The sequence below is a fragment of the Trichomycterus rosablanca genome, chromosome 6 (assembly GCF_030014385.1).
Source record: "Trichomycterus rosablanca isolate fTriRos1 chromosome 6, fTriRos1.hap1, whole genome shotgun sequence".
In the NCBI taxonomy this organism is placed as follows: Eukaryota; Metazoa; Chordata; class Actinopteri; order Siluriformes; family Trichomycteridae; genus Trichomycterus; species Trichomycterus rosablanca.
In genome coordinates this window covers 46,703,229-46,723,060 of record NC_085993.1, presented here as the reverse complement: position 1 = coordinate 46,723,060, position 19,832 = coordinate 46,703,229, and the positions used below count along the sequence as shown (strand labels likewise).

Genomic DNA, 19,832 nt, shown 5'->3' with positions numbered 1-19,832 from the left:
GAACTGGTCTCTTAACAAGGTCGAAAGGAAAACCCAAACTGTCACCTTATGCTGAGAGGAAATTTGTCCAGACTGTCCAATGTCCAGTCTGCCAAATGTCCAGTCTGCCAAGAAAAGATGCTTGAACATGGATGACACTGCAGTGGGCATAAAAGTTTGTGCTCCTGCTTTTTTTTTGCAATGAACCTACATTAAAGCTTTAGGGGGGCTATTTTAAAACTGAGGATTGCACTTACTTCTGCAACAGCAAAAGCAAAATCTTATGCTTATTGACTGTGAACAGTGCCAGCCAGTGTTTGTTGGTGGTTCATGGAAAACATCTATCCTAGGGTGACCGTATATCCTACTTTTCACAAGCATACTCTTTTTATTTATTTATTAGAATTTCAACGTCATGTTTTACACACTTTGGTTACATTCATGAGAGGACAGGTAATTACTGCTTACACAAGATTCATCAGATCAAGTTTTTAATATCAAACACAGTCATGGAAAATTTTATATCTCCAATTCAGCTCACTTGCATGTCTTTGGACTGTGGGAGGAAACAGGAGCTCCTGGAGAAAACCCACACAGAAAGGACCAGGACCGCTCCACCTGGGAATCAAACCCAGTACCTTTTTGCTGTGAGGTGACAGTGCTACTGCTGAAGTCTGGGTTCAAAACTCAGTGGTGCTATCGGCCGGCTGGGCATCTACACACACAATTGGATATGACTGAGAAATATAGATAGATAGATAGATAGATACTATATTAATCCTGAAGTAAAAGTAGGCCTCAGTAGCTTGATCCTATGTTGCTGAATAAAGCTTGGGAAACTTAAATAAATGTGGTATTTCTCTGGCAGTGTTGGTCATGTTACCAGTTCCCAAGTTCACTTAAAGCTTAAACGTTGCCAATTATCAAAACAAATGTTCTGTTTTTGTCTGAAGCAATGGTTAGGCACTCTGTTTAGATTATTCCAGCCTTGAGGTTAGTGTTTCCCAATGGTACTAAGCCTGACGTGACCCTGACCAGGACAAAGCTGTTGATAAAAATGTATTGAAAACTAAAATGCACCAGGCTGGAGTTTCTTAACTAAAAAATCTAATAAAATGATGATCAATCTGCAAACTGCAAAACAGGCCAAGAAACATCATGTCATTATACTGCAATACCAGCTCTCTGCAACATTACATTCTAAAAAAGAGGAAAAATTGTTTTGAAGGTTGGCACTGTTTAAGCTGTAAGTGGACTTGAGAACTTATAACTAAAGAAAAATATCAGAGACCAACATGATAGCTCCTCTTATATAACAGTTTAAGGCTACGCTAATCCTCCTTAATCACCCACATAATCAGTTAGTATTTCTCTCTGTGATCTAAATTTTAAATGTAATTTTGTAAATTGAATAAAGAGGAATAAAAAGAACCCTGTCCATATGCTTCAGTTAAACAGTCTACCTCAGTAATCTGCTTTTGATCACATCTTTGTGGGTGGCATATAAAACACTGAACCCCTGCCCTCATCCAGCCCTTCATCAACTGCAGTCTGCATGGGACCGAGACACTGCAAAGCCCAAAGGGGAAGACCCGCTGCCAAAGACAAGCCTGCGAACAAATGGTAACATGACCAAAACTGCCCGAGAACTACCAAATTTATTTCCTTTTCCCAAGCTTTATTCATCAACTTAGAATCTGCCCACCCTCTACGCAACCCCCCCTACCGCCATCACCGAAAAAGACGACTGTTAGGGTGGGAGGAACCAAAAGAAAAAGAACAAGTCGGTCCCTTTTGGAAAAAGAAGAAATAAAGCTTTGTGAGTGTCGGCAGCGGTGGCACCTTTGACAGGTCTTTACCAGTCTTCAGCTCTTTTGTGTCGCTCATATAATGGAGCAAAACACAAACTGAGCCACCGCTGCGTTGTAGCCCGGACTATTAGTCAACGTGACGGCCTTTGGAGATGCTAATGGACGTATAGTGTGTCCTCCCCCATCCTCAGAAGTCAGTTATCTGATAGCACAAAGGCATTCTGCTGTAGGGTTGACTTCTCTTTCACTTCTTTTAAGACCCTACAGAGTCATTAGGTTAAGGTCTTTTTTTTTTTTTTTTTTTTTTTCAAACAACCCCGAGCCTCCAACCGCCCCTTTTCCTTTCTCATTTTTTTCCTCATTTTTAACCAACAGGGATTATTATTATTCTCTGGATGTGCACAAGCAGCCAATCATGACTGAAGCACATGAATGTATGTATGAATGCATGGATGTGTATGTATGTATGTGACCCTCAGGTGCTAGAGACTGAAAAGTAGGAAACAGAAATCCCCCTCAATTCCCTTCGCCCCCCCCTGCGGCAAAGTTACGATGCCAGTAACAATCAAGTCCTTGTGAAATGGGAAAGGATGCCCAGGAGTTAAAGACCTCTCTGCCCTGTTTTATTCAGCAACCCCATGCTTAGACACACAAACACACACAAATTGGTGCAGCTCCTTAGCCCATAGAACATGGAACTGCAAGGAATGGACACCACTCAGAACCCGGCTGCTGCAGGACATGTACATAACACACGCAGCACACACATCTCATGTCATATACACTATATGGCCAAAAGTATAAACTCAACAATTGAGTTTATGAGTTTAAGCCACACCCATAGCTAAAGGATGTTTATTTATTTAGTTATTAGGATTTAAATGTCATGTTTTACACACTTTGGTTGCATTCATGACAGAAATGGTAGTTACACAAGATTCATCAGTTCACAAAGTTATATCAAACACAGTCATGGACAATTTTGTATCTCTAATTCATCTCACTTGCATGTCTTTGGAATGTGGGAGGAAACCGGAGCACCCGTAGTAAACCCACGCAGACACGTACTTGCAAACTCCACACAGAAAGGACCCGGACCGCCCTACTTGGGATAGAACCCAGGACCCTCTTGCTGTGAGGTGACAGTGCTACCCACTTAGCCACCGTGCCACCCCATGGAACTGCTAGGAACGGACTCAGAACCCGGCTGCTGCAGGACATGTACATAACACATGCAGCACACACATCTCACGTCATTCACACTATAGGCTAAAAGTATGTGGACGTCCCTCTTACTGATCGGGTTTATGAGTTTAGGCCACACCCATAGCTAAAGGATGTTTATTTATTTAATTATTAGGATTTAAATGTCATGTTTTACACACTTTGGTGGCATTCATGATGCACCTAGGCATGCAGACTGCTTCTACAAACATTAGTGAAAGAATGGGTCACTCTCAGGAGCTCAGTGAATTCCAGCGTGGTACTGTGATAGGACGCCACCTGTGCAACAAGTTGTCGTGAAATGTCCTCGCTACTAAGTATTCCACAGTCAACTGTCAGTGGTATTATAACAAAGTGGAAGCGATTGGAACAACAGCAACTCAGCCATGAAGTGTTAGGGCACATAAAATGACAGAGCGAGGTCAGCGGATGCTGAGGCACATAGTGTGCAGAGGTCGCCAGAGAGTCAATCGCTACAGACCTCCAAACTTCATGTGGCCTTCAGATCAGCTCAAGAACAGTGTGTAGAGAGCTTCATGAAATGGGTTTCCATGGCGGAGCAGCTGCATCCAAGCCTTACATCACCATGCGCAATGCAAAGTGTCAGATGCAGTGGTGCCAGGAGATCGATACTTGTCTGACTGCATTGTGCCAAGTGTAAAGTTTGGTGGAGGGGGGATTATGGTGTGGGGTTGTTTTTCAGGAGTTGGGCTCGGTCCCTTAGTTCCAGTGAAAGGAACTCTTAATGCTTCAGCATACCAGGAGATTTTGGACAATTTCATGGCTTTGTGGGAACAGTTTGGGGATGGCCCCTTCCTGTTCCAACATGACTGCACACCAGTGCACAAAGCAAGGTTCCTAAAGACATGGATGAGCAAGTTTGGTGTGGAAGAACTTGACTGGCCTGCACAGAGTCCTGACCTTAACCCAATAGAACACCTTTGGGATGAATTAGAGCGGAGACTGTGAGCCAGGCCTTCTCGTCCAACATCAGTGTCTGACCTCACAAACGCGCTTCTGGAAGAATGGTCAAAAATTCCCATAAACACACTCCTAAACCTTGTGGAAAGCCTTCCCAGAAGAGTTGAAGCTGTTATAGCTGCAAAGGGTTGGGCCGACATCATATTAAACCCTATGGATTAAGAATGGGAGTCACTCAAGTTCATATGTGTGTGAAGGCAGACGAGCGAATACTTTTGGCAATATAGTGTAGGTGGCTGGGGACAAACCCAAGCTTTCACACATACCCAAACATACCTAACCCCTTTAAAAAAAAAAAAAAATAAAAAAATAAAAAAAAAATAAAAGAGTCATTAGACTCTTTTTGTAACCTGCAGGTAATTACGCACAAAAAATACACAAAGTTTAGATTTTTCGGTCCAAAAAAAAAAAGAGAAAATAGTCTTAAACACCGTTTTCCATTTTTATTTTCATTCACTAAAACTCAAAATTTGAATTATTAACATCCATTTATTTGACCTTTAACACCAATTTAATAAATAAACTGCAGATGACGGCATACAACATGCAACCATTACTAATCACAACGAGTGAGAGGTTGGTTTTTTTAAAACCAACTCTTTTAGCTCTATTCTGTTACGAGTCGTTCCGTTTTCCTCCCTGTTGTATTGACAAACCAGTCATTTCTGATCCTTTTACATCTAAACAATGATATTTACTCATTTATACACAAGTGTGGAACTGTGTGGAACAATGCCTTCTTATATATGTTCAGAACGTCAAGTAGAAGTAAACAGTGAACTTTTCAGAGAGGTAAAATCTGCAGGATCATGGGAGAATGAGTACGAATGCAAGAAATTATTATTTGTATTCCTGTTAAAGGAAAAAGTGGCAAAGCAGCAAATTATAAAAACAAAAAAAGAGGAAATATCCAGGTAGCACCCCAAATAAAGTGTATATGCTTGTTTCTTTATGGTACAGGACAGATATAGGCGTAGTATTTACTAGTTTTTTTTTTATTTAGTTTTTTATTTACTAGTATATTAAAACACTGCATTTGTGGTAACCAAACAGGGTTCAAAATAGTTGTGATGTGTTTTAATTCAGTGAATGCTACTCTCAGGCTAATACTGGCAATTTTTCAGTCAAACTATGTTAATTAATATTACACTTACACCGATTAGCCATAACATTAAAACCACCTCCTTGTTTCTACACTCACTGTCCATTTAATCAGCTCCACTTACCATATAGAAGCACTTTGTAGTTCTTTGTAGTGCTTTCACCCTGTTCTTCAATGGTCAGGACCCCCACAGGACCACCACAGAGCAGGTATTATTTAGGTGGTGGATCATTCTCAGCACTGCAGTGATAATGACATGGTGGTGGTGTGTTAGTGTGTGTTGTGCTGGTATGAGTGGATCAGACTCAGCAGCACTGCTGGAGTTTTTAAATACCGTGTCCACTCACTGTCCACTCTATTAGACACTCCTACCTAGTTGGTCCACCTTGTAGATGTAGAGTCTCATCTATTGCTGCTGTTTGAGTTGGTCATCTTCATCAGTGGTCACAGGACGCTGCCCATGGGGCGCTGTTGGCTGGATATTTTTAGTTGGTGGACTATTCTACATCCAGCAGTTACAGTGAGGTGTTTAAAAACTCCATCAGCGCTGCTGTGTCTGATCCACTCATACAGCACAACACACACTAACACACCACCACCACGTCAGTGTCACTGCAGTGCTGAGAATGATCCACCACCCAAATAATACCTGCTCTGTGGTGGTCCTGGGAGAGTCGTGACCATTAAAGTACAGGGTGAAAGGGGGTAACAAAGCATGCAGAGAAACAGGTGGACTACAGTCAGTAATTGTGGAACTACAATGTGATTCTATATGGTAAGTGGAGCTGATAAAATAGACAGTGAGTGTAGAAACAAGGAGGTGGTTTTAATGTTATGGCTGATCGGTGTATATGACCCTCAGCTCAGCCATATCAGAGAATGAATTACAGAAGTGATATTTTGGCCGTACTGCTGGAAGTATGTAGACAAGGTCTAAACTATGAATGCGTTTTGATGTTTGTGACCAATAACCAAACACTAGCAGTGCCATAATCTAAGAAATTTAGGGAAATGGGGTGCTCCGACAGACTGGCTTAATCTAGTGGCTTCTTAATAATCATCAACATAATTAATGATAAAGCTTGTAAAGAAAAGAAAAAAAAGTACAAATTGTTGATTTATTGGAAACACACCAAAGCTGTCTGTCTTTTCATCCTAGACATTTTCTAGTGAAGTGCTTTTATGTGCTACAGGAGAGAAGAATGAAGCATGGGTTGTACGTACACTTTTTACTACTTGTGCAAGCGCTCCTACCCAGCTGTGGTCAAATGTTCAGCAAAGTTAAAGAGGCTCCTGTGCACTTGACTTGTTTTCACAGGGGGGCAGGTTTAAAGAGCGAAGGCCAGGTTCGGTTGGGGCTTAAGTGCTTGTGTGAGAAGTAATCGAGGGCTAAAGCACCGAGGGCTAAAAACAGAAGAAAAGCACGTACAAAAAAAGCAGCGATGCTTTTGATCAGTGCAGTCATCTCCGAACACATGATGGAATCTGAAGTTTCTGAAATAGAAAGAAATTTGATTATAACGTGTCCTTAACATGAGCCATTTACCCACAGAATGAAACAAACATTTTTTTTTATTAAAAACACTTGAATTTTGAACAACTTGATTCATAAAAAGCTGAATTCTGTAAAAACGCTGACTGGAGTAATGGAATGCTCCCGCACTTAGGGGTCGCCAAAGCATATCTGATTCACATACCTAATGCCCTTCCTGACGCAATGCTCCTATGCACTATAAGCAAACCTTCCACCCCCCAAGACAGACAATCCTGTCCATGTAGATGCCTGACCAGATAGCACCACTGTGATTTGAACCCTGGATACCCAAACCTGCAGTAGTGGGCTAGTGTACTTTACTGCAGCCCCACCTGAGCCATCATGTCTCAATAAGGAGTAGACATACACCGATCAGCCATAACATTAAAACCACCTCCTTGTTTCTACACTCACTGTCTATTTTATCAGCTCCACTTACCATATAGAAGCACTTTGTAGTGCTACAATTACTGACTGTGATCCATCTGTTTCTCTGCATGCTTTGTTAGCCCCCTTTCATGCTGTTCTTTAATGGTCAGGACCCTCACAGGACAACCACAGAGCAGGTATTATTTGGGTGGTGGATCATTCTCAGCACTGCAGTGACACAGACATGGTGGTGGTGTGTTAGTGTATGTTGTGCTGGTATGAGTGGATCAGACACAGCAATGCTGATGGAGTTTTTAAACACCTCACTGTTACTGATGGACTGAGAATAGTCCAACAACCAAAAATATCCAGCCAACAGCGCCCCGCGGGCAGCATCCTGTGACCACTGATGAAGGTCTAGAAGATGACCAACTCAAACAGCAGCAATAGATGAGTGATCGTCTACGTTACATCAACTGGGTAGGAGTGTCTAATAGAGTGGACAGTGATTGGACCAGCAGCGCTGCTGTGTCTAATCCACTCATACCAGCACAACACACACTAACACACCACCACCATGTCAGTGTCACTGCAGGGCTAAGAATGATCCACCACCTAAATAACACCTGCTCTGTGGTGGTCCTGACCATTGAAGAACAGGGTGAAAGCAGGTTAAAAGGTATGTAGATAAACAGATGGACTTCAGTCAGTAATTGTAAAAACTACAGTAAAAACAGTAAAAACTACAAAGTGCTCCTATATGGAAAGTGGAGCTGATAAAATGGACAGTGAGTGTAGAAACAAGGAGGTGGTTTTAATGTTATGGCTAATCAGTGTATTTTTATAATTGTTCAGAAACTACAGAAAACTTTTTCTTTTAAAATAAAAAAAATAGCTTTATTGAATTTTCAATGGTTGTACATTATATTTGTAAAACTAAATAAAAAACGATGTTTACGTATGACATTATCACAATAATTGTAGTGCTGTTTAATTAAAAACTTACTTTCTTTAATCTTTACCACTTAAAATTGAGTGATTTTATCAGTTCTGTAAATGTTTAGCAATCTCAAACCCACAGTGGTGACCAAATTCACCAGTCATGTCAGCTATAGTACATATACACACGTTTAAGGAAGTCTAAAAAGTGCAGTAAAAACAAGTACCTGAACCACTACTTTTCCTTGTGAAGAGCTTCTATGAAGGCTTCAAGCTTCTCCTGAATCTCTCGTACTTTTTCTGCAGAAGAATAAAAACACATTTGCATCACTGTGGATTTAAACTGTAATTACTTGATGTTATCTGTAGAGCCATTAGTGAAAATAGATAGATAGATAGATAGATAGATAGATAGATAGATAGATAGATAGATTGTCATTGTAGTTATACAACGAGACTTTGTTACAAGAAATATGAGAAATGAGTATTTACATGGTGACAGGTAGTATTTATTATAATTATTAATATTATTGCACAATAGTATATTTATTCACAGAATTTAAAGTGATCTGTGCTTTAAATAGCAGCTTGGGGAGGGCAGGGTTCAAGACAGTTTGGTTTGCTGTCTCAGTAGCTATGTGTCGGAGCGTGTCAGTTCAATGTCCTCAATCGGAGCGGAAGTCGGCACCAGTAGAGAGAAAGCATAACACAATTGGGTAAAAATTGGACGTGCTAAAATAGGGAGACACTGCATTTAAAAAAATGTTTTTAAAATTCCACCCAACTGTTAACATTGGATAGAGATATATCCATTGTGACAACTGTGAAGTACGGTGGAGGAGGAATACTGGTCAGGACTGTTTGTGTTTGATTCTGAAAGTCGAAGGCTACAACACACAATGAAAAGTTCTGATTGTTATTTTTCATTTGTTAAAGAAATAGTAAAAAAAAGTCACTGTCCCTTTTTTATGGAAGCACACTAGCTTATAAAGGCTTTTCACATGGCCACTGAGCTCAACCCCTGCGTGTGTGTAACGGGATCCACTTGTGCGTGGCTTGCGCGGCCGTTTTATAAGGGGTATGTTTCTGGGGTTCCCCCTCCATGCTGAAAGGTGAGGGATGAAAGCAGTAGGAAAGTCTTTATGAACGCTCCGACACCTCTGCGGTCTGAAATCCAACACTCTGACCCCTTCTGCGTGTACTCGCTCACGTATGCTGTCTTTCAAAAACAATTTCAAACCCTGAAACACAGCCCCACACACACTCACACACACTCACACACACACTTTCCTGGCATGTAGCAGCGAAAGCTCAGTCTTTGATATTGTGGTGTAAGAGGATGAAAGAGTGAGATGGTGGAGATAAAGGAGGGCAATAAAAGCATGAGGACCAGGAGAGGGCACACCGAATTATCAAGTGTGGCTCTGAAACCCAAGCTGGAAAAAAGATTCCCTCAAGAGACTTGGGGGACTTCATGATCCGATCCCTCCACCTGAAGCCTGGGAAAGCTTAATGAACTATTTAACTGTCATTAAACACAGATCTGGTCACGGCTTAAGGCTCAAGGCTGAATTTAAAATGTATATCATGGCAATCTGGGGTTTTCTGTAGCTTTTTCTACTGTACCTGAAGAATTAAAAAATTTTATTCCACTTCTTCATGCAAAAAGATTTTTCAGCAACTTAAATTAATTATATGATGTTTGATGATGTCATTTTACTAGTCTCATGACCTCCTGAACTATGGTATTTTCCATAGTTTCCATTTTCCTGTTTTTTGCTTTTTCTTTGTCTATGTAATTAGAAACAAATTATCGAGCATATGACCAGATATAAAAATACAGAACTCATGAATGTACGTGTTTATCAAACAAAATAGGACCCCCACTAACCAGATGTCATTTAGGTGCTGGACCATCCTCAGAACTACAATGACACCTACATGGTAATGACACGGTTGTGTCTGTTGCTCTGGTAGGAGTATATCAGGTTTAGCAATGTTGTTGGGATTTTTGAACACCTCAGTGACAATCATAGAATAGTGATCCAACCAAAATTACAGACCTGTGATCATGAGTGATGTGATCAGAAAGCATCCACTGATAAGACTAGAGAATGAACACACGTGCATGGAAAAAGAAAACAGCTCTGGCCTATGTACACCTAGAATAAGTGCTGAAAGGGGATGTGCTCCTAATAAAGGATTTAAAAACACCAACAACACTGCTGTACCTGATACACTTATACAAGAGCAACACAACCATGGCATTACCATGATAGTGTCATTGCAGTTCTAAGAATGGTCCACCATCTAAACAACATTTGGTTAGTAGGGGATGATATAAGCCTCATCAATCGATGTACAAGAGCAACAGATGGGCTACAGTCAGTAATGGTATACCCAAAGTTGATCTGTATGGTAGATGAACTTATGTATCAAATAGCTGTACCTAATAAAGTGCTTAGAGAGTGCATTCACCCTACAAGTGTAAGTAAAAACGTCCCAATATGCTTACCACACGCAAACCAGCAACCCGTGTGGACGTCCAACAATTCAAAATGTACAGAAAAAAATACACAACCAGGGACAGAAGGCACATCTGTGTGTGACTATCGGCTTAATGCGTCTGTAAAGTCTCTGCGAAAGACATTTCTATCTTTCCACCATCTGTTTGCTTAACATGGGAGGACGTAGGACAGCATAGAAGAAAAGGCTGAAACAAGACAATTCCTTTCAGTCCAACGGAAACGTGACACGAAAAAGAGAACCTAACTGTTGCTTCTGTGCGCCTGGGACCGGGATCTAAACTCTAATTTCGACCCCTGTTTACCGGCCCCTGTTTACCTAAGAGATGAGCTGCCGGACACATCCATTCATGAGTCCTATCTCTTTATCTGGTCATGAATATTCCCATAATCCTTTGGCTTCTATCCCAGTAACCCCTTATTTCTTAAGAAGGGGGATGGCTTTCACTCTTTCAGGGTTCCTCCTCAATCCCTTCTTTCAAAGAGGCCCTTGCCTGATCTCCACATGAAATGATATCTCTTTCACTGCCACTCTTACAGAGCTCTAAGCCTCGTGGGCTGGCACGGCAGAAGGCTGAAAAAAAAGCTCCTAATTGACCTGTAATTAGACTGTGAAACAGTGTGGCCAAAGAGAGAGGGCAAACAAGAGAACGAAAGAGAGAATACCGCCCGGGAGTTGAAAGTACAACACGACGACACTGAAGGAAACTGGATTCTGTCCCTATAATAGATATTCTTCAAATGATAGGAAGAAAAAAAATGTATGTGATAACGGCATTTCCAGCCACTCACATTCCGATCCTGAGAAAGTCTTCAGAGTGTGGCGGCGTGGGTCTGCAAAACCTCAATGTGCCATTTCAAACGTGGGCATACATATTTTTTTATGGAAGTCAGATGACAAAACTCTTTGAAAGTCGATAACAGCCATTCGAGACAGCAGACAGACCTAATGCAATACGCAGAAAAGCTGGAGGCAAGTCATGGCAGCTTGATTCATCTGAACACTGAATATCCTCACAATAACATTTGCTATAAACAACGGCGGGGGACGTAACAGCGGCACATAAACCAGCATGTCAGCAGCACGATATAGCGGCAGTGGCAGAGCCACAAATCAACACGCTGGCCTATCTCTAAAACAGATGCTTATGAGGAACAGTGATGCAGTGGAGCTAGTGACCAAGGGTTCAACAGGAGGGTAAATAAATATGTATTTAAGGAATGAAAGAACTGTTCAAAGCTTGGTGGTGCCACCGGTCTGGTCAGGTACTGTTTAAGGGAAGAAGAGCCGGATAGGAAATTACTTCCATGCAGCTGCAACAGTATAGTTGAGGCATGGAACAGCAGAGGGATACTCGGGGTATAGCATGTTCTTCAGTTTAGGTTATGGCTCTATGTAGGAATCAGCTGCGATGGCCTGACACGCATCCTGACACGCATCAGAGAGCTAGTCTGCATCGTAGTGATTTCTATAGGTGAATGAATGTATTACTTAAAAGATGTAAACCTGATTGTAATTGCACAATTATATACGTACTTTCATACAAGTTAAGTGAAGTGGACCACTTTAAGCCCCTTTTTTACTAACTTTACGATTTTGTGATTTGACACATATAGTTTACTAAAATAAAGTATTTCATATTGACATGGTTTCTTCCAATTTAATTTATTTATCCAATTTAATTTATTCTTTTTTCCCTTTCAGTTACCAAGTTATATCACCTCTACAGCTGCAGACCCCTTCGTTGACCAAGGAGGGCAGTACCCATCACACACACCCCTCTGACACGTGTGTAGTAGCTTCATTTCACCTGCCGGAGATGGACTCACTCATTGTCACGCACTGACCTCCATTATTCCCCGTCTCTGTGCAGACACCACAGACCAGCCAGCAGAGGCTGCAATTGCAGCAGCAGTGAGGAATCCATTCAGTCTGCCCACCCTCAGACATAGACAATCATGACTGTCAAGGTGCCCAGCCGGTCGATAGCATAGCTGAGGTTCAAATTAGAGTGCTCAAAATCCCAGCTTCCAACCCACTTCAATCCTTTAGAATTAGGCATCCTGTTTTAGGCACCTTTATACTGGAAGCAATGCAGCACAGCAGCTCATGTCCAGGGGGATCAAATTAATACTCAAGTCACTGTATGAATATTTTTAACCCAGGAAATGTTCACAAATAAAATTCAAATTTGTAAAAGTTTTTTTTTTTTTTTTTAAAGGTGTTTTAATCAGTGTAGGGTGAAAAGTTGCTCAAATAACTGAAATTCCAAGACATGATAAGTGTATGTAAAATTGTAACCATGCAAATACAGTAGTTTTCCGATTGGCTGACCCTTACACAAGTGAACAACAAAAACACATTCCCACCTGAGCTTTTGGCTCTGACTTATTACAGTAAAGAATTAATAATTGTCACTTTCTACACAGTGTTCAATAAAGGGCTTTGAAACAGGAAAATAAATAAATAAAATGCTAAAATTGCTAAAAATTCTGCGAAGGACAGAAAACTGAGCCAAAAACTAAAAAACATTTTTTTAAGGATTTTTAGGGCAGCTACTGTACTTTAGAGCACTGTATGATATATCAGGGTGTTAAATGCATCACATTGCTTAGGGATTTATAAAACACATGGCCGACACAGAACAAAGTAAAAACAAAAATAATGACCGTCTTTATGCAACTATTACGGTAAACAAATCAGTTTTTCAAGCTGAGAAAGAAAACCACTTAAAACCTTTTTTAAGTTTTTTAGTCAGAGAACAGCTAAAACAAATCATAGTGATGCCACAGACAACTGTTACCAGGATTCCGAGAGATCATAATTTGCCCTGCGCCCTGGGTGGGTAGAACCTGTCACTACTGCCAATAAGACCTTTACTAATCAATTATGGCCATCTATGAGGTCTAATGTTTAAGAGAAAGGTCAGATTCTCTAAGACATGCCACTAGTGGTCAGCAATTAAGTAAGATGGCTAAGAAAGGAATTTATGGCTATTAATTACTACAGATGAGGGTGTCTGTGGTTTCTCATTCCTTCCCCCTTAAGTTTTACAATTAAAATGATTTGTTTGGCCCTTGTTTTTTGTGATTGTACGTTTTCACTAGATAGTAATTCTACACTTTCTTTTTCCCCTCCCCGTAAACACTTTCCCTCAGCCTCTGAGACGCAGGCCGCCACTTGCACCTTTACAGGTCAGACGAATGTCAGCCCAGGTGTACAGAGCAGCCCACTACTTAACTCCTCACCTACCCCTCACTTCTGGCCTTTAAAATGCACTTAATTACAGACTTGACATGGGTGCCAGCACTAGAGGGGGCGAGTGAATAGCCAAGAGGCAGCATTAGAAACAAAAGAGGGCTGTCTTTGCCCATTTGTGTCTGCGAGAATGGATCATGTTTCAGAAAAAAAGGAGTGTGCCTGTGTGAGGCATGACGTCTGCACTGAAGAGTACTTCAATAACCACATGACAGTCAAAATCCCACCTTTGACCCCGAACGGTCCCGGACAGACACAAAGTCTTAAACATTGACACACAGGTGGGCATGCTAAAAAAAACACCACCCTAGAAACAAATTGACAAAGTATTTCTGTATAGACTTTAGCAGAAAGTTCAAATCTTTATTAATACCGAATCACTTAAAATTTGCAGGAATTTCTCCCATCTATATTCCTGTATATAACTCAAATGTTTAAAAACATATTTTTACTAAATTAATTTTTTTGTTCACATGAACCCTAGCAGCAGCTTCCCATGATGATTCTAGGCCCTGTCACATCAAACTTTCCTGGATTTTGACTCAAACTTAGATCCAAACCTGACCTTTTGGTAAATTGCAGGTAAATTCCTGGTTAAAAGAGCATGTGTTGCGTCCAGGTGGCACAGCGGGATATTCCGCTAGCACACCAGCACCAAGATTCTGAACTCCTTGGTTCGAAACTCGGTGTTGCCACCAGTCGGCTGGCATATTTGGCAGTGCCTGCAGCAAATACTAATTGGCCACCGTATCTGCAGGGTGGGGGCGGACTATGTGTGGGTGGGTCTTCATATGCTGTACAAGGACCCTGGGAAGAGAAGGGCTGTGCACATGTCGGAAGAGGCGTATATATATATATATATATATATATAAAAGAGCATGTGTTTTCAGACTGGGTGATCCTAGTTATTCATAAACAAGAGTCCCAGAGAGCATAATCGACCCTGATCTCTGGGTGGGAAAGATATTACAGTTGGTGCCAATTGCTTTATACTTTATATACATTTTATACTGTGTAATAGCATGGCAAAAAGATGGAAAATAGTTGTGGAAAATAAAGAACATGCAGACTGGAAGCTGAGGATTAATACGGAGGACTTAAAATAGAAAGGAAAAAAATCTGGGGTTTTGTTTGTACATTTTTCCAGTCTTCAGATCCAAGCTTTCCAAAAAGTAAGGAATCACACAATAGCTCTAATTTTACCCTGGATTAAAGGAAGCATATGGTTTTCATATTACCTCATAGCAGGAAATGTGATAGATAATGTACTGTGCAGGAGTCGCTGTGCAGACAGCTCTCTGGGAAAATGAAGTGTTTCTGTATAGAACTGCCCTAAAGGATGCCTCGCTGATGGCAGCAAGACCTGGACGAGAAAGGAAAGCCCCCTTGCTCTTTCCTATCCTGGAAATGTGACCCTAAGTTTTTAATTACCGGGCATTTCTAAGCGATGGTGTAACAGTGAGAGGTGGTGGAGATAAGTTCCTCTCTTTTACAGAACAGATAAACGCTCTGAGATTTTATACACGGCTAACATTTATAAGCTCTACTTCTGAGCGTGATGAGGGAAAGTGGGGATCAGACTGTGCGGAGGGAGTGTGGGGGGGCCGCTGCAAGTAGCCTGAGAGACAGGGGGAAAAGGGATAAGTCCAAAGTCAAAAAAGACAGGTAGGGGGTTCCCTCCAGCTGTTTCATGGCCGGAAGTTTTGGGAGTTTTAAGGTGAAGCATAGACGTCTTCTGTGTCTGAACAGACAGGTCCGACATATGTCTTTCCCATCAGAGCCAGAGAGACTTTCACAAACAGTGGGAGTGCAAAAGAGAAAGAGAGCAGGATGGAAAAGGGTAAATGCTGGCCGTAGATAAAGGCAGAATCTGTGTAAAATACTGCACATCGTAACAGTGTCACTTTGTTGGGAGGCTTAGAGATGAGGAACCAAGGACTGAAAAACCCTAAAGATATCTTTGCCGTAATCAGTTTTCAAATGCATATTAATCACTAAAACAAGAAAGGTCTGGTTTCTATTTATAAAACTAATATAACTGCTGGATTCTTCCGTCACGTCACAACAGACACAATGGAGTTATCACAGAAAAGCCTAATTGTATATGTCAATAATGCCCAAGAATGGCAGCTTTTTACTTACTGAGGACATGTATGCCATATCAATCTTGGGATTTCAATTATTTTTGCAATTCTGCTTTTGTGAATTATAAGAATTCTCATTCAAAAATAAAACAATCAATCTTATAAAGTTTACTGAAAATATGTCAAACATACTGTACACCCTTGACTTGCCAACCGTTTACCGTATGAACATTTTGGGTTCCGAGCAATTTTTTTTCAACTTAACGTACAAACAAATTTCGGATTACGAACATAAATTCACACGCGAACGAAACACGTGATGCATAAACTCGGTCAACCTCATATCCAGAAGATAAGGCACACACGGTGAACAGTCCAAGACTGATAATATTCATATTCACTGATACAAATTTAGATTCAGAAGTAGAGAGTCGGGTTTGACAGCAGCCACTGATTAAACAGAAGAAAAAAAGACTGAAACTGTTGGAATGTTATGTGCTGTACAAACAAAAGGAGGCGGGAGCTTCAAAACAAGTCTAACACTCACCGCAAACAAACGTAAACCCAGAGTATAAAGCATAAAGCTGCGGACGTACATGTAGGGTATCACCGGTACAAGACCGGGAAGTAAAGGTAATATATGTACAATGGTAAATAAATTAACCTTTCCTGTGTCACATTCTGAAGAGTCTAAGAAAAGCTAAAAGTAAACAAGTAGAGCAGGTTCAATCAACACTGTGTAAACAAGCAGGCCACAGAAACAGAGGCAACCTAAAAAACTAACCACAAATTCTCAAACCAGACAACAACTGAGTAAAAGAGTTGTTTATTTTCTTGAATAACTTGGTCCCTGTGCATGTAGTGCCCTGCTAATGCAGCAGGCTTAACATGTGGTCTGTTTATACAGTGTATCACAAAAGTGAGTACACCCCTCACATTTCTGCAGATATTTAAGTATATCTTTTCATAGGACAACACTGACAAAATGACACTTTGACACAATGAAAAGTAGTCTGTGTGCAGCTTATATAACAGTGTAAATTTATTCTTCCCTCAAAATAACTCAATATACAGCCATTAATGTCTAAACCACCGGCAACAAAAGTGAGTACACCCCTTAGTAAAAGTTCCTGAAGTGTCAATATTTTGTGTGGCCACCATTATTTCCCAGAACTGCCTTAACTCTCCTGGGCATGGAGTTTACCAGAGCTTCACAGGTTGCCACTGGAATGCTTTTCCACTCCTCCATGACGACATCACGGAGCTGGCGGATATTCGAGACTTTGCGCTCCTCCACCTTCCGCTTGAGGATGCCCCAAAGATGTTCTATTGGGTTTAGGTCTGGAGACATGCTTGGCCAGTCCATCACCTTTACCCTCAGCCTCTTCAATAAAGCAGTGGTCGTCTTAGAGGTGTGTTTGGGGTCATTATCATGCTGGAACACTGCCCTGCGACCCAGTTTCCGGAGGGAGGGGATCATGCTCTGCTTCAGTATTTCACAGTACATATTGGAGTTCATGTGTCCCTCAATGAAATGTAACTCCCCAACACCTGCTGCACTCATGCAGCCCCAGACCATGGCATTCCCACCACCATGCTTGACTGTAGGCATGACACACTTATCTTTGTACTCCTCACCTGATTGCTGCCACACATGCTTGAGACCATCTGAACCAAACAAATTAATCTTGGTCTCATCAGACCATAGGACATGGTTCCAGTAATCCATGTCCTTTGTTGACATGTCTTCAGCAAACTGTTTGCGGGCTTTCTTGTGTAGAGACTTCAGAAGAAGCTTCCTTCTGGGGTGACAGCCATGCAGACCAATTTGATGTAGTGTGCGGCGTATGGTCTGAGCACTGACAGGCTGACCCCCCACCTTTTCAATCTCTGCAGCAATGCTGACAGCACTCCTGCGCCTATCTTTCAAAGACAGCAGTTGGATGTGACGCTGAGCACGTGCACTCAGCTTCTTTGGACGACCAACGCGAGGTCTGTTCTGAGTGGACCCTGCTCTTTTAAAACGCTGGATGATCTTGGCCACTGTGCTGCAGCTCAGTTTCAGGGTGTTGGCAATCTTCTTGTAGCCTTGGCCATCTTCATGTAGCGCAACAATTCGTCTTTTAAGATCCTCAGAGAGTTCTTTGCCATGAGGTGCCATGTTGGAACTTTCAGTGACCAGTATGAGAGAGTGTGAGAGCTGTACTACTAAATTGAACACACCTGCTCCCTATGCACACCTGAGACCTAGTAACACTAACAAATCACATGACATTTTGGAGGGAAAATGACAAGCAGTGCTCAATTTGGACATTTAGGGGTGTAGTCTCTTAGGGGTGTACTCACTTTTGTTGCCGGTGGTTTAGACATTAATGGCTGTATATTGAGTTATTTTGAGGGAAGAATAAATTTACACTGTTATATAAGCTGCACACAGACTACTTTTCATTGTGTCAAAGTGTCATTTTGTCAGTGTTGTCCCATGAAAAGATATACTTAAATATCTGCAGAAATGTGAGGGGTGTACTCACTTTTGTGATACACTGTATATGTGATATGTCTTATAAAAACAAATATTCTTAAATAAGAATGCATCCCCCCCCCCCCCCCCCCGATTCCATGTATTGACAAATCTCCTTTAAATAAAACCTATTTTTGATTATCTTTTTTAAATTTTAGTGATTTTTTAAATTTTTGTGTTTTTTAATAAACTCCATATTTCCATTTGTCATCCAGTATGGTGCGAGCAGCCGAGCCAAGAGTAACGTCTTCCAATTGTACACATACAGCATTTATTTAACCTGATCATACTGGTTTACTCATTTCAAAAGCAAAGCGCACACGAGTGTTTCATGTTAAGTCAGATTTCCTTAAGTCGTTTCCTTTCCGTTAAGGCACATGTTCAGACGAGTATGCGGAATGTATTTCCTCATCAGATGCTTGTTTGAATGAATACATCAGCCCAGAGATGGGGACTCGACTCGGACTCGTTTCAAATGACTCGGACTCGACTCATGACTCGCAAAAAAATGACTCGTAAACAACAAGAGTCGCTAGCGTCAGCTTGTGTTAACATTAGTTACGTGACAATTATATATACAGTGTATCACAAAAGTGAGTACACCCCTCACATTTCTGCAGATATTGAAGTATATCTTTTCATGGGACAACACTGACAAAATGACACTTTGACACAATGAAAAGTAGTCTGTGTGCAGCTTATATAACAGTGTAAATTTATTCTTCCCTCAAAATAACTCAATATACAGCCATTAATGTCTAAACCACCGGCAACAAAAGTGAGTACACCCCTTAGTGAAAGTTCCTGAAGTGTCAATATTTTGTGTGGCCACCATTATTTCCCAGAACTGCCTTAACTCTCCTGGGCATGGAGTTTACCAGAGCTTCACAGGTTGCCACTGGAATGCTTTTCCACTCCTCCATGACGACATCACGGAGCTGGCGGATATTCGAGACTTTGCGCTCCTCCACCTTCCGCTTGAGGATGCCCCAAAGATGTTCTATTGGGTTTAGGTCTGAAGACATGCTTGGCCAGTCCATCACCTTTACCCTCAGCCTCTTCAATAAAGCAGTGGTCGTCTTAGAGGTGTGTTTGGGGTCATTATCATGCTGGAACACTGCCCTGCGACCCAGTTTCCAGAGGGAGGGGATCATGCTCTGCTTCAGTATTTCACAGTACATATTGGAGTTCATGTGTCCCTCAATGAAATGTAACTCCCCAACACCTGCTGCACTCATGCAGCCCCAGACCATGGCATTCCCACCACCATGCTTGACTGTAGGCATGACACACTTATCTTTGTACTCCTCACCTGATTGCCGCCACACATGCTTGAGACCATCTGAACCAAACAAATTAATCTTGGTCTCATCAGACCATAGGACATGGTTCCAGTAATCCATGTCCTTTGTTGACATGTCTTCAGCAAACTGTTTGCGGGCTTTCTTGTGTAGAGACTTCAGAAGAGTCTTCCTACTGGGGTGACAGCCATGCAGACCAATTT

At 41.4% G+C, this 19,832-nt stretch overlaps 1 protein-coding gene across 1 annotated transcript in view; it reads right to left on the bottom strand.

The window, feature by feature from the left end:
• Window positions 1-6,201: 6,201 nt before the first annotated feature.
• Window positions 6,202-19,832, bottom strand: part of opa1 (OPA1 mitochondrial dynamin like GTPase) — a 68,418-nt gene continuing 54,787 nt past the window's right edge. Inside the window, exons 30-31 of the mRNA XM_062997984.1 lie at window positions 8,167-8,239; window positions 6,202-6,591 (exon numbers count right to left, since the gene is read on the bottom strand). Coding sequence (XP_062854054.1) covers window positions 8,175-8,239 — 65 coding nt within the window. The 3' untranslated portion in view covers window positions 6,202-6,591; window positions 8,167-8,174. The remainder of the gene's footprint in view (window positions 6,592-8,166; window positions 8,240-19,832) is intronic.